This window comes from Limanda limanda, chromosome 13 (genome assembly GCF_963576545.1).
Source record: "Limanda limanda chromosome 13, fLimLim1.1, whole genome shotgun sequence".
Classification (NCBI taxonomy): domain Eukaryota; kingdom Metazoa; phylum Chordata; class Actinopteri; order Pleuronectiformes; family Pleuronectidae; genus Limanda; species Limanda limanda.
Genome location: NC_083648.1, coordinates 20,737,677 through 20,751,286, shown reverse-complemented (window position 1 = coordinate 20,751,286; position 13,610 = coordinate 20,737,677). Strand labels below are relative to the sequence as shown.

At 41.7% G+C, this 13,610-nt stretch overlaps 1 protein-coding gene across 1 annotated transcript; it reads left to right on the top strand.

Annotated features, from left to right (window-relative positions):
- The first annotated feature begins 781 nt into the window (after positions 1-781).
- slc7a8b (solute carrier family 7 member 8b) lies at positions 782-13,396 on the top strand. Its single transcript, XM_061083661.1, has 11 exons — positions 782-950; positions 3,741-3,945; positions 5,705-5,856; positions 7,310-7,435; positions 9,467-9,620; positions 10,444-10,567; positions 10,773-10,876; positions 11,392-11,488; positions 11,573-11,722; positions 12,684-12,861; positions 13,284-13,396. The coding sequence occupies exons 1-11, from the start codon at positions 782-784 to the stop codon at positions 13,394-13,396; spliced, it is 1,572 nt and encodes a 523-aa protein (XP_060939644.1).
- Positions 13,397-13,610: the final 214 nt, after the last annotated feature.

Sequence of the window (13,610 nt, the reverse complement as noted above, 5' to 3'; positions counted from 1 at the left end):
TATATAAAAATCATTTTAAATCGAGTATATAAGATTAATCTCGTCATAAAAAGACGTAAGTAGTTGTTTATATATATTTTAAAATGTGTTCCCATCGAGGCCAGTGTGACCTTTGCTCTTACACACAACGTGAACCTTTAATTTATCAATGAATGAGACGTGGGCTCCTCGCTGCAGGGGGCGGGGCCCCTCAGGCGTGCTGCTCTGATTGGTGGAAAACAACCATCTTTTCTATATGTCGAGTGTCAGCTGGCGGCTTTTCCCTTGTCTGGCTCGTCGCGGCCACGGGAGAGGAGCCTCATGGCCGACATGAACCCCACGGTCACATAACAGCGAGCTTCTCCTCCCACCGAGTCACAGCTGCTGCTCCCACAGCACCTTGTCAATAAAGTTCCATTCAGGGAAACTAGGCGCACGAGGCTCCTGCCGGTGATGAGTTAATTGGAGGTTCGTGTCGGTGAGTTTACAACTGGCTTTACTTCCCAGTTCAATCAGTGAGTTTAAACTTTAACATGCATTGTTTTGATATAATTGTGCATAACACAATCATATGTTTATATAGTGATTTTTTTTTTCGTCACTGTATAAAAACCTCAGGTACACTCTGAGTTGCTGAGGCTCATTTTCGCTTCACTGCAGTCGACTGGGAAGATGAAAAACCGCCTCCAGCGATTTAATCTTGTATTTTTCTGTAAACAATGCCACGTGTGTGTGTAGGTTACAGGAGAGGAGGCTCGGCCCCGGTTCCCTGGAGATCAGCGGGGGACACACACCGGGCAGGATGAGCGAGGATCCGAGGAAAAGGAGCAGCGGAGGAGGTGGTGGAGGAGTAGCAGCTTACCCGGAGCCGCCCGGGTCTCAGTGTGGAGAGGGAACCGAGACAGGTGAAGGCTCCGGGGTGGCTCTGAAGAAACAGATCGGCCTGCTCAGCGCCTGTGGCATCATAGTGGGTGAGTCCACATGGCAGTGAGGCAGCCATGACTTCAAGTTCAACTCAAGTCTGAGACACAGCTCAAGTGTCCTATAGCATGTTTAACACCAGGGCTCTGGAATGGAATTCAGCCATAATTGTTTGTTTATTGGTCTGTTCATTTGTTTGTAAACAGGATTACACACAACCTTGTGGAAGGAAACAGTATGGGTCAGAGAATAACCTATTCAATTAGTGTAATCCAGATCAGGGGCCAGATCCCCAAAAACGTTTCACTTTCTTCAACATATTTGTTTTTCCAAGAGAATAATTCATGGATCTTTTACATAACATTACATTTAGCTGACGCTTTTATCCGAAGCGACTTACAATAAGTGCATTAAACCCCGAGGGTACAAACCAAGAACAACGAGAATCAAGAAAGTACAATTTCTTCAAAAATAATCTTGATTCAAATAAATAGGTATTTTTAGGGTACTGTTATCTATGTGGGGGAAATTTGTTGCAGCTTTTTTGAATTTAATAGGAGTTGTGGGCCACAGTTTACACCTGTGCTTTTCATCGTGACAAAAATAATTTAATATGCAATCCACTTTCTAGTAGTGTTAACTATTGTAACACACACAGAAGAATGTTCATGTTTTTTTGTTCATGTTCAGGGAATGTACAGCTGAATAGAGCAGTAAATCAGTTGTCTGTACTGCAGTCCAAGTGCTACGGACTGAAATCTCTCCCCTATCGACTTTCCATTCATCCTCATTCATTCCGTGAATTGCTGAGCCAGCGTCTTGCATGTGCTCTTTCATAGACGCCACCATGTTGCCAGGCAAATGTTGGCAGTCATGAATCCTCCTCAGTCCCTATATACCGCCTCCTACACATGCAGGAAAAAAACCTCAATAAAAAGCAATCTCACTAATGGGTGTGCAACATTGTTGAGACTGCAATCCCCATCACCATCAGAAACCATGGTTAAGTGTGGTGCTGCATCACTGGGAAGAAACGGCTGTACAGTAATTTGTGATTTATTGAATAATGGATTATTTTTTTAAAGGCCAAATTCATCAGCATTAGCACCATTGCAGCTGGAAACATGCAGAAGAAACTGGACCAGTTACGAGAACAAATGATCTTGGATTAAGTGGACAATACTCTGTAGAATTAATGTGCATAATAAGCAGCTTTCAAAAGACCACATTCTGACAGAGGCCACGTTTTCAGGCAAGTTTTATGGCCAGCGAGTTAAAGCGACTCTTACCTTTGTTGCATTTGAGAATTACAGCACATTCAAATCATCCCGCCTTCCTCCAATGCCCCACCCCCTCGTTCCCATCCGCGGTGTTTTTTTGAAGAAACTTTATTTACAAGCAGACTTACAACCTACTGCCTCCGCGCACGCACGTGAGTTTTTGTTTACCAAAGCAATGGATTCGGATTCAGAAGCACCGGTAAGTTATATACATTTACATTCACATATATATTTTTCAGTTCAATGGTTATTTGCACCATTTATTTGCCCCACAAGAAGCAGACGGAAAACCTGCATGTCCATGCAGCAAACAGACAGGTCTGTCGGCCAATAAGGTCCTTCGGTCCGAAGAATTTTATTGGTTGAAGTTTTCACTAAATATTATGAGAGTGAAATAATTGTTTGTTTTTACTCCTGGTGGGTCTGTCTTGCATTTTAGAGTGTCATTACCTTATTATTACCAATTTAACCTTATCGAAAAAAAATGTAAAAATGCAACAAAGGTAAGAGTCCCTTTAAAGGCTAAGAAGTTAAACCTCATTCAGATAAGAATTTGAAGGAGGTGCCTTGTTGCTGCAGTGGAGCATTTTTCATCTGAATGTGAAGAGTTAGTGAAACTCCTCGAGCCATTTCAGGTCATGACAGTTAAATAAAAGGAAGAGAACATATTTAGGACGTTGAATGTAGAAGCAGCGGATGTGTCTTACAACTTCTAACAAAAAATCCGTAAACTGCAAAGCAACTTTGAGCTCAAAGCTACAGACAGTAGCGCCCCCCCCCTGCTTGAGCTCTTTCAACTGTATGTACGTCCTGGGGATTTTCCAAACCTACTGCTGTGAGCTTTTTTTAAAAGGACTCTTTGCAAGGAGATAAACCTTGGTAACCAGCTGAGCAGCAGTGTGTGATGTTTATTCAATAATTTAGCGTGGCCCTCCAAGGATGTTTGAAAAATTGAAACGGCCCTCTGTTGAAAAACTTTTCCCACCTCTTATGGATGTTGTTTTTTTTATACTGGTGGATATATTTATCAGAAATTCCCTCCCTTTAATCATTTTATGCATTGTCTCAAAATCTAATGTCGGTCTCTTCTTATGGGGCTTCGGCAAACAAGACATCGTCGGGACCTCAACACAGCCCATGTCTGTCATGACATGGTGGGCACATACTGGGAATAAAGTGGGGTTATCATCTCATTCTTCAAAGTGAACTTGTAAGGGATATTTGTTAGGCCAGTTAAAGTGCATGCTCTGACTGCTCAAACATCCATATTATGGTTTGGGTGCTTCACAAAACTTCAGTGTTTTTCGATTTCAAATGTGAATCACAGGATAAGTTTCATCATGTGACTGAGAATTGCAGCTTTTGTTTTATGGTCTACATTCAGTCTCAGTGGTCTAAGGATTATTTTCATTTGTTTCTCCCACTGCTGGTGAGCGTATCATGAACACAATACACATCTTCTGTTTATCTTATAGTTGAAATGCTGATTTTGACAAATCTCCAGAGCTTCTGTATCTTACTGTGTTGTTCTTTATCTGTCTGTCTGTTTGACTCACCCAGGAAACATCATTGGATCTGGGATCTTCGTGAGTCCTAAGGGCGTCCTGGAGAATGCCAGCTCAGTGGGTGTATCCCTGATCGTGTGGGTCTCCACTGGAGTCATCACGGCTATTGGAGCTCTCTGCTATGCAGAGTTAGGCGTGACCATCCCCAAGTCTGGGGGAGACTACTCCTATGTTAAAGACATATTCGGAGGACTGGCTGGGTGAGAAGAAACTGTCTAATTATCAAGAAAAGATCAAAGCTCTTATATGCAGGATTTACAAAATTTGGCTTGAAGCTGGTGACTCTAAGCATATGCAGCAAAGATATGATGTTGAGACACTGAAAGCATCATACAGCTCAAACTTTAACCTGGGATTCATACTTATCTGCTTAAGAAGCTATTCTAAATTTATTATAACACTTCAAAATAGTAGCAAAGTACTTAGCAATAAAGCCTCCACTTAAGGCCGGCGCATGCTTCTGCAACGACGTCTGTGTTGCAAAGCAATTCCCCGCCAGAACACTAGGCGGAGTTATGTTTTTTGTCAAAGTCGTTTATTTACTTCGCCACGGCGGCTCCTCATAGCCTTTTTCTGGCGGACAAATCCGCCGGTCAGTGACGGGTTAAACTAGTGGTCATAGTTTCGGATCTCTTCTGCCATGTGCTCTTCTATTTGGTCCATATTCGTTCTTCTAAATCTTTTGTGGTTTCCGCCGGTATTATCGGGCATGAACCGGAAATGCGACTCCGGAAATGATGTAGTTAGCAGACCAATCACAGCCTTGCCGGCTACGTGACGCTTACGGAGCTTTGCCGTCTAGTTAGAAAAATTGGGCGACGCACTTAAGCATGTAAGAAGGGGTACGTAAGGGCCAGGAAGGGAGCTTACGCTTGCGGGCCCCTGAAAACGCAGAAGCATGCGCCGGCCTTAAGACCCAGCAATCCCCTTGTGGCAAATCTAGCTGCACCAGATTGAAGTGAAAATGTCGCAATGTTAGAGAAAGTGGTGAACAAAGAAATTCTTGGATCTGCCTCCTGATCCAGATCCACACCAACATTTACTGAGTTCTTCCCTGCGTCTGTCCAACAGGTTTCATGGACATTTTTTTATGTTTTCTTGCTAAAAAGGTTTTCTTGCTAAAACCATACATGAAAACCTTTAAATAGAAAGGACAGGGGTGAAATCATCACCTACTTTGCAAAGGAAATAACACGAAAAACAGTGTAGAGCACATACTCTCTATAGCCCGACAGTTCCCTTACATTCAATCAAGCCACACTTAATTTCACACGCACATAATAAGAATTCCTGTAGATCACAATGAAAATGCCCTCTCTTCTGGCAATGATAGATTTTAATCTGCTCCAAAGCTTGATGGTTTCAATAATTGTCTGGAATCAGAGGATCACCACACAAGTTAATTCTCGCACAAACGTATTAATTGAACCTCCCAGGTATAGGTGACATTTCGGGCTCAGGCCCTTCTTCAGGTCATTTTCGTCTTCTGACTTTTCATCACTCCAGTCCAGCACCATGTTTATGAAGTTTTGATCTGAATGCTTGTAAACTTTCTAAAATAGTTTTGAAAGGGAAGTATGTACAATGCGGAGTGATCTATAAGATGACAAGGTTTTAGCAAGCCTATTGTAATTAATGAGAGTTTTACTGTAAACTCCTGTCACATTCCCAGCCCTCACCGTCATGCCCACCATAACATTAAAGCGTCCAGCTTCATCATTGACCCTGATCCACTCATTTTTCTTGTGTGTACAATGCTCCAGTGCACTTTTGTCATGTACTAAGCTGATATGCTTGATACCCTTTTGTTTTCCATTTCATGTTCAATAACATGGGCAGTTCTTGTCTTACACAATGCTGCGCTTGTGGGGTGTGTGTGCAGTTGTATTTGCTTACTGGTGTGTGACAGTAATGTGTTTCCATGTCCCATTAACCCCGACTCCCTGTGTTGTCTCTTAGATTTCTGCGTCTGTGGATTGCGGTGTTGGTTATTTACCCCAGTAACCAGGCTGTGATCGCTCTTACCTTCTCCAACTACATCATGCAGCCTCTCTTCTCCTCCTGCCTCCCTCCAGAGAGCGGCCTCCGTCTGCTGGCTGCAGTCTGCCTCTGTGAGTGAGAAAAAAAACTCAAGATTGAACTGCTGTTGGTTGAGGCAGTGCACTGACGGAGACGGATCGTGTATCGTTATGTTTTTACCCTTGTCTGTTGGTTGGTTGGTTGGATTATTAGCAGGATTACAAGTATTCTACTGAATTGGTTTTCATGAAACTTGGCTGTTGGACAATGACCAGATCTGGACAAAGTATCAGATCCACCCATGAACTATTTTTCATCTACTTTAATATTGTGCGAGATGTTTGACCTTTTCACCAATTCCCCATGAAATATCCTTGATTTTGATGAAAAAATCCTGGCATATTAAGGGGACTGCTTTCTAGGCCTGAGCCTTGGCAGAAGTATTTGTTCTTAGTGTCATTCTACTTTGTAGCCATTTACACTTTTGTTTAATAGAACACTGCTCAAGTCTGTTGGAGAAGCACTTGCAGGTTTAAGATTTCATTGTTGGGTGGTAAAAACAACGTTGCTTGGTGAGTTTAAATCAAACGCAGCGCTCACCACAAACCTTAACTGTTTTATAAGATGTCTTTTTGTGTTTTCGAAGGAGTTTTGTCAAGGTTAAAAAATGACAGATTTGGTCTTGAACTTGAGATTTTGGAACAAATGTTCCAGTTTGAAACGAAATAATTAAAGCTTAATATACAAGCCTGCGAATGTCACACAAAGAAGAGTTGCATTATGGGTAGTGAAGGAGCTGGTGAAAGCTCTGCTGTGTGGGTGGTGCTGGTGTATGTACAAGTTACAATCTAACAGCCAAAGCAAAATTTGTGGAGGGGTTTCAGAGGAATTCCAGAGAAATGGTCACAATACAAATACTGGCCTTGTTACCACCTTGCTATGAAAAGTACAACGCACTTAAGTGAGGAGATTCTAAATCCTTCCCGTCGGGGCTTTTATTGATCTATGGATAATTTGTAATCTGGACACTGTTTTGTGTCCAGATTAGCTTTTCTGATCCGTTTGACATTTCTGTAACTGATCTTCAACATAAGTTGATCTCAAAGGCTTAAAATAATCTGCCCGTGAGCCCAAATGGCTTAAGGTATGTTAAATATGTAGGGCAAAACAAATATTGAGTGACAGAACTGAGCACATGGTCACGTTCATTTTAAACTGAAATCACATCGTCTCTTGTCACAAATCAGTTTTATGTTACGATTTGTCATTAAGTGACAATTATTTTGCCAATTAAATTGATTTCTTAAGAATTTGCCTGTTTATATTATTAATTGCCAATATTTTCTTTTTCGTGCTACATTATCTTAAAGCCTACACTAACTTTTAACCTTTTTTTTGTTGGACTTTATCTAAGGGTCACGTCGTTATGTGGGGTTATACAGATTAGAAAAAATCTGATACACACTCAGCAATAGTAAATGGTAGAGCTAGAAAACAAATATCATTCTCTAAACCTGATGTCATGTTGTATCTTTCTGTCGTCAGTGTTCTTGACCTGGGTGAACTGCTACAGTGTGCGCTGGGCCACATGTGTACAAGATGTCTTCACTGCTGGCAAGCTCCTGGCCCTGGCCCTCATCATCATAATGGGCGGTGTCCAAATCTGCAAAGGTAGGATTCTTCCCTCTTTGTTGGCTCTTTGAAAATCTGTCTGTTGTCCATCTTGCTCTCTTATCTACATCCACACTAATAGATTTTCATTTTAAAACAGCATTTTAGAGCTAAAATTATATTTGTCCCAATGAATGTTACAGCTCTGGGTCAGTATCAATATCTGTCCATAATAACCCCTGAAAACACATCTCATGTGACCATTCATCTAAACCAAAGGCAGTCAGTTGCTAACTTAAGGCCGAAATATGCCACTCCGACTCTGTTGCGCTCGGGGGGACACACGGATACCACAAACTCTTTCATTTATAGTTCTCCGAAGGCTGTTGGTGCTGAAAACAATTCACCGCCAGAACAGTAGGTGGCGCCACGGAAGACGCGCTTAGAGAAGCCTACCCTAGTTTGTTTATTTACCTCCCCCGGCTTTCCTCACACACTCCGGACCTCTTCCACTAGGCGCTCTTCAATGTTGTTGCCCATATTAGAATCGTAGTTGTGTTTGGGTTTTAAAGTGGCGGTATTCTTATATACGGAATGAAACAGGAAGTTTGAGGTCCGTAAATGTGAGATTCCGTAAATGACGTTGTGCGGAGATGATGTCGTTAGCGGACCAATCACAGCCAAGTGCTGTCCCTAGGCTCTCCGAATTGCCTACGGATAGTTAGAAAAATCAGAGGTACAAGAAGAGCTCTCTGAGAGGCTCGGAGAGGGCGTTTCTCTGTCGTATAGTTAGAAAAATTGGGCGGCGCACACAAGCACGCAAGAAGGGGTACGCAAGCACCTAAGGGGCCCACAAGCAGAAGCATGCGCCGGCATTTACACATAATACTTTGAACAAAAAACGACAGGCATGAAACAGTTTTTTTTATTATCTGATTTTTTTTAAATTTGATTGATGATACAGTGTCTTTTACTAAATGTTTGCAACTATACCGCTGGTAGTGGAGTCTGGACTGCTGTAGGTGACTGAATCATATTTTTCAAATTTCTCAATTCCTGCCTGTCCATACGACGACACAGCCAAAGAGTTTAGGCTATAATGGGCTCAGCTATGTTTAGGCGCTCAAGAACTCCAGAGTAGTGTGGATGGCAGTCGTAATGTTGCAACAGGGATTAGTTTCAAAACTAACAGATAGTAGAGTGGATGTAGCCATAGGAGAGTTGTTACTTTTTTTATTTGATGTTTTTGTCTTGTCGTTTTTTCATAATGAAGCAGTGCAAACTTTGTTTGAAGATTCTCTTCAAATTTACATTGAATAAGAGGTGAAGTAATTGTGCATTTTATAATAAATGTGTAATTTTGTGTTACATTTTGTTGTGTTTCTTGTTAGTCATCTACTCTTCATGACTCCACATTGGAAAAAAGCTCTTGAGACATGATGGGAGAAAAAAGGGGAAAACTGTTTTTTAAGAAGCCACACTCCAGCTACCATCACATTTTAGTTCCCTTGTGGCTTTCACAGGATTAATGATCCCAACATGAAAGAGATTACAGTCTCTCGTACTGATTCACTCCACACACAGACACACACACACTGACACACACACACACACACTGCCAGGCCCAGCCGCACACTCACTTAGCCCCATCAATCCCACTGGGACAGAGGCTGGAGATGTTGTTTAATTAATATGTCTTGTAAAGAGATTTGACCTTGTTCAAATCTGGTATTACTATGTTAATATTATTATTATGTGACAATGTAAGAATATTTGCTGGTCTGAACGGTTTTAAAATTATGTTGAATGAAATTATGGTTTAAAATATTTAAATTGCACTCTGCAGCAGGATGATGTTTGCATAAGAGTTGACAGGAATGAGAGATCTTTAAAAATGCATCATCTAATTTACTGTAACATAATTCTATTGGGATAAAAAAAAGTCTTTCATAACCTTTATGCAAATTGTTAGTAGAACAAACGTTGGATATTGTTTGGTGCCCTCTGCTGCTCAGATTGTGGTGGTGCAAAGCAGTTCACATCAAGTCGGATTCAATTCAGTGAGTCTTTTATCATGTTTTTGATTGACAGGTCACTATCACTGGTTGGAGCCAGCTCACGCCTTCGAGACCTTCCGTGACTACGATGCCGGTCTGATAGCTCTGTCCTTCCTGCAGGGCTCGTTTGCATATGGAGGCTGGAACTTCCTCAACTACGTCACAGAGGAGCTGGTCGACCCACACAAGTAACACAAGCACTTCTTAAACGCTGTCTTTATTCCGATATCATTTAAGTTTTATCTATTTGCACAAAATATGATAGGGGCGTGAGTGTAAGTCACATTAAGACAACATGCAAAACAATGGAACAAGGAAAGCATAGATTGAATAAACATTTGATGTCTAATCTGCTCACAGGTACTAATACAGAGAGGGTCACTATATTCACAATCAAAGCTCATCAAATCTGCGTTATAGCTCATTAACTTTTGAGGGGCAGATTGTGTTTCAATGATTGTGCTTATTCCATAACTAAGATTCCCTGTGTCTGAGTTGTTCTAAACTGTGTGTGTAGATCACTGAATGTGTGAAAAGGTCCACTGTCACATCAGAGACATAAAGTTTAAAAAAAAAAAAAGCATACATATTTAATATGTATATTAGTAATTGAATATCTAAATAAGGGAACTGTGGGACTGAGTTCATGGATCTGACTACTAAATGTACTTTGAATATCTTTATAAAGAAAGGATCCTAATTAGGTTGGAAATATGTGGAAGTTTATACAGGATTTTATTATTTAAAACAGAATAAGATTTTGATCGATTTTGATTCATCAACATTTATATTAAAGTTGTGTTAGAGTTAAAACAAAACTTGGTCCACTTTTAGCTAGTATCATAACAGAGGTCACTAGAAGTCATTGCATTTAAAAAAAATCATCTATTTTAACAAATTATTTCCAATTGTGTTCCCCATGTTTGACATTTTCCTATAGACACCTCTAACTTCTATCGCAGAAATAAAGGTTCATGGTACATTAACCATTATCCTGTGTGTTCTCCTCAGGAATCTGCCTCGTGCCATCTTCATCTCTATCCCTGTGGTCACTTTTGTTTATGTCTTTGCCAACGTAGCGTACATCACAGCCATGAGCCCCCAGGAGCTGCTGGCCTCCAATGCTGTCGCAGTGGTGAGGAAAAGTGTGACTCTGTTCTGAGTGAACGTGCTGTTACACATGTAGATAATGTTTGCATGTATTAGCATAATGTCTCTAACTGTCATTCTTTTACACTCGGCCTGGAAATCAATAGGTCTCTGTTACTACGTGTGTTTTAACTGTGAACTTGTTTTATACTCCTCCCCTTCTCTCTCTCTACTCCTTATATTTCTCCCAGACATTTGGAGACAAATTGCTAGGACATATGTCTTGGATCATGCCCATCTCCGTGGCACTGTCCACCTTCGGGGGAGTCAATGGCTCGCTCTTCACGTCGTCGCGGTCAGTTCCTTCTCGTTTCAGCTTCTGTGACAACTGAGCCTCTTTCGTGGGCTCATTCCAATTCTAATATAGTTCAGATGCACACAGAGAAACTGGTTAAGCAGGTTGGGAACAATGAGCTGAACGGGAGTACAATGCTTCAGCAGCGTAATCTCTTGGGTCACAAGCTGGATTTCAGATTATAGGGAAAAGTGGCTGAGTTGGAAATTGTTTGTCTCTAGAAGGTAGAGCCTGACTGATTTTATATAGTAAACCACTACAAACCATAGATATGAGTCTTTAGACCATAATGCACTGTGATGGGATTTTTGTGGTATGCAGTTCTGCTTAGTGCTGTATCCACACAGTATGTTTTATTACATTACTAGACCTCCTTTTGTTCAGCTGAAACTCTGATTGACTCCTCTCCCACTGCCAGTGGAGGAGTTTGCCCCTCAGCTTGGGAGAGTGCACGCTACACGAGCACCATCTGCCTCTGCTCTCAGCATTAAATTGTCTTCGGTTCTGTCTCCCAGGCTGTTCTTTGCAGGAGCGAGGGAAGGCCATCTCCCACGTCTGTTGGCCATGATTCATGTCACACGCTGCACTCCTATTCCAGCTTTGGTGTTCACTGTGAGTTGCAGACAAAGCTACATTATGTCCTTTGCCCCCTGCCCTTGCACCAAATACTAATATTGACCTCCTCACCACATTCAGGTGGCCTCATCTCTGCTGATGTTGTGCACCAGTGACATTTACACCCTCATTAACTACGTGGGCTTCATCAACTACCTCTTCTATGGCGTCACTGTTGCTGGGCAGATTGTGCTGCGCATCAAAAAGCCGGACATGTATCGACCCATCAAGGTAAAGTCTTTTGGCAACACACTATTTCCACAAGGATTACATCACCAAGCACTCTGTGAGGTTTATTCATCTAATTATATATCAACCAATCATGTGGCTGCAGTGTAAAAAATCATGCAGACACAGGTCAGGAGCTTCAGTTTATGTTCATGCATGAAATAAGGAAAAATTTGCAATGACTAACTTGAGTATTTCTGAAAGTGCAACTGACAAATCTACTATTAACTATTAACATCCATCAAGTCAGAAGGGGCTGAGTGAATCGATGAACTGTAGAACTGCTATGAAGAAAGATTTAACAATTCAAAAAGAAAATTTGCGTTGTAATTGAGGCAACAAACGTGTGGGTGCTAAGAGGATTAAACCACTTTGATTAATTGTGAAACTGCAGCGGGTCAGCTGAGTAATTGGTCATTCATATGAGGCCCAAGATGCATTTCCGTTCAAACGGCAAAAATAAATCTGGCCAAATGTGTCCTAGTCTCTGGATATGACTTGAGTGACGTGCTCTTGTTGCAGACCACTTGTGATTGGATCACTTGGAACGTTGGTAATACGAGGTCTGAACGGGGTGTAAGATTATTCATTTTGGCCAAACATGTTTCGGTTAAACTTTGATTTATGAGCAATTTATTTTCACAAATCCCTTAATTGGATATTTGCTCTTTACTTTTCGGTCAATGTTGACATCAAGGCTGCACAGACAGAGGATGCATAGTTTGTCACTGATGCCACATTTTTCATCAGAGTTCAATGTTAAGCCTGGATTTCTCTACAGAAATCCGTTTAACTTGACATCTGATTTGACTGAACTGCATTTTAATCTAATTGATGAATGAATGTTTGATCCCTCCTCCTCCTCCTCCTCCTCCTCCTCCTCCTCCTCCTCCTCCTCCTCCTCCTCCTCCTCCTCCTCCTCCTCCTCCTCCTCCTCCTCCTCCTCCTCCTCTTCTTCTTCTAGGTGAGCCTTATCTGGCCTGTGATCTACCTGCTGTTCTGGGCCTTCCTGCTGGTCTTCTCCGTCTACTCTGAGCCTCTGGTCTGTGGTATTGGACTGGCCATCATGATGACTGGCGTCCCAGTGTATTTCTTTGGAGTCTACTGGGAAAACAAGCCTCAGTGTTTTGATACTATTATTGGTAAGGCAGCACACCTCACTTTAACGTTTCGGTGTTGAGGCGAAGTGTTTTGGATTCTTTGGTTGAGAACATCTTTTGATACCGGAACAATTTATGGTGAAATTAACAAGGCTGAGAGTTTCGGAAGCAATTGCAATAAACACCAATCGGAAATTATGTTCATACAGTTTAACTGTTGTGTCCTAAGCTGCTTTTAGACATGCACTGAACTCCTGACATTCTCCTGGGGGGGGAGCTGTATATGAGAACAAGTGTCCGAGTGACATCTCTTTTCTCTGGAGTTTCTGTCAAGGGCCCTTGTAAAAATTCCGGAGAATGTTCTAAGTGGTCATGTAAATGTTTCTAAAACATGACAGACACAAAAAACAAACCATTATCGTATCTAAAAATGATTTCCCTGTTCTCTCCTCATTTGTTTTCAGGTAAAATGACTCTTCTGTGCCAAAAGCTCTGCTCAGTGGTCTATCCAGACATGGGCGGGAACCCGGAACCCCATGCAGCGCCAAATAAAGCCACGGTTGGGGAAGATTGTTAAGACCCTCAAATGTCTTAATTGAACATGTGGACAGACACTTCCTCTCTGTACTCGGATGTGGATTAAAGGTGGGGAGAAGACGCCTGGAGGAAGAGTCCCAGGAGGAGGAGTGTACTTAGTCACTGAATGAAAATGTTTACACTGAATGTGTTCTACAGCACTGGACTTTATTACCCTGTCATTGACCGGCCTGGGTTTTTTGAGATGAAATATC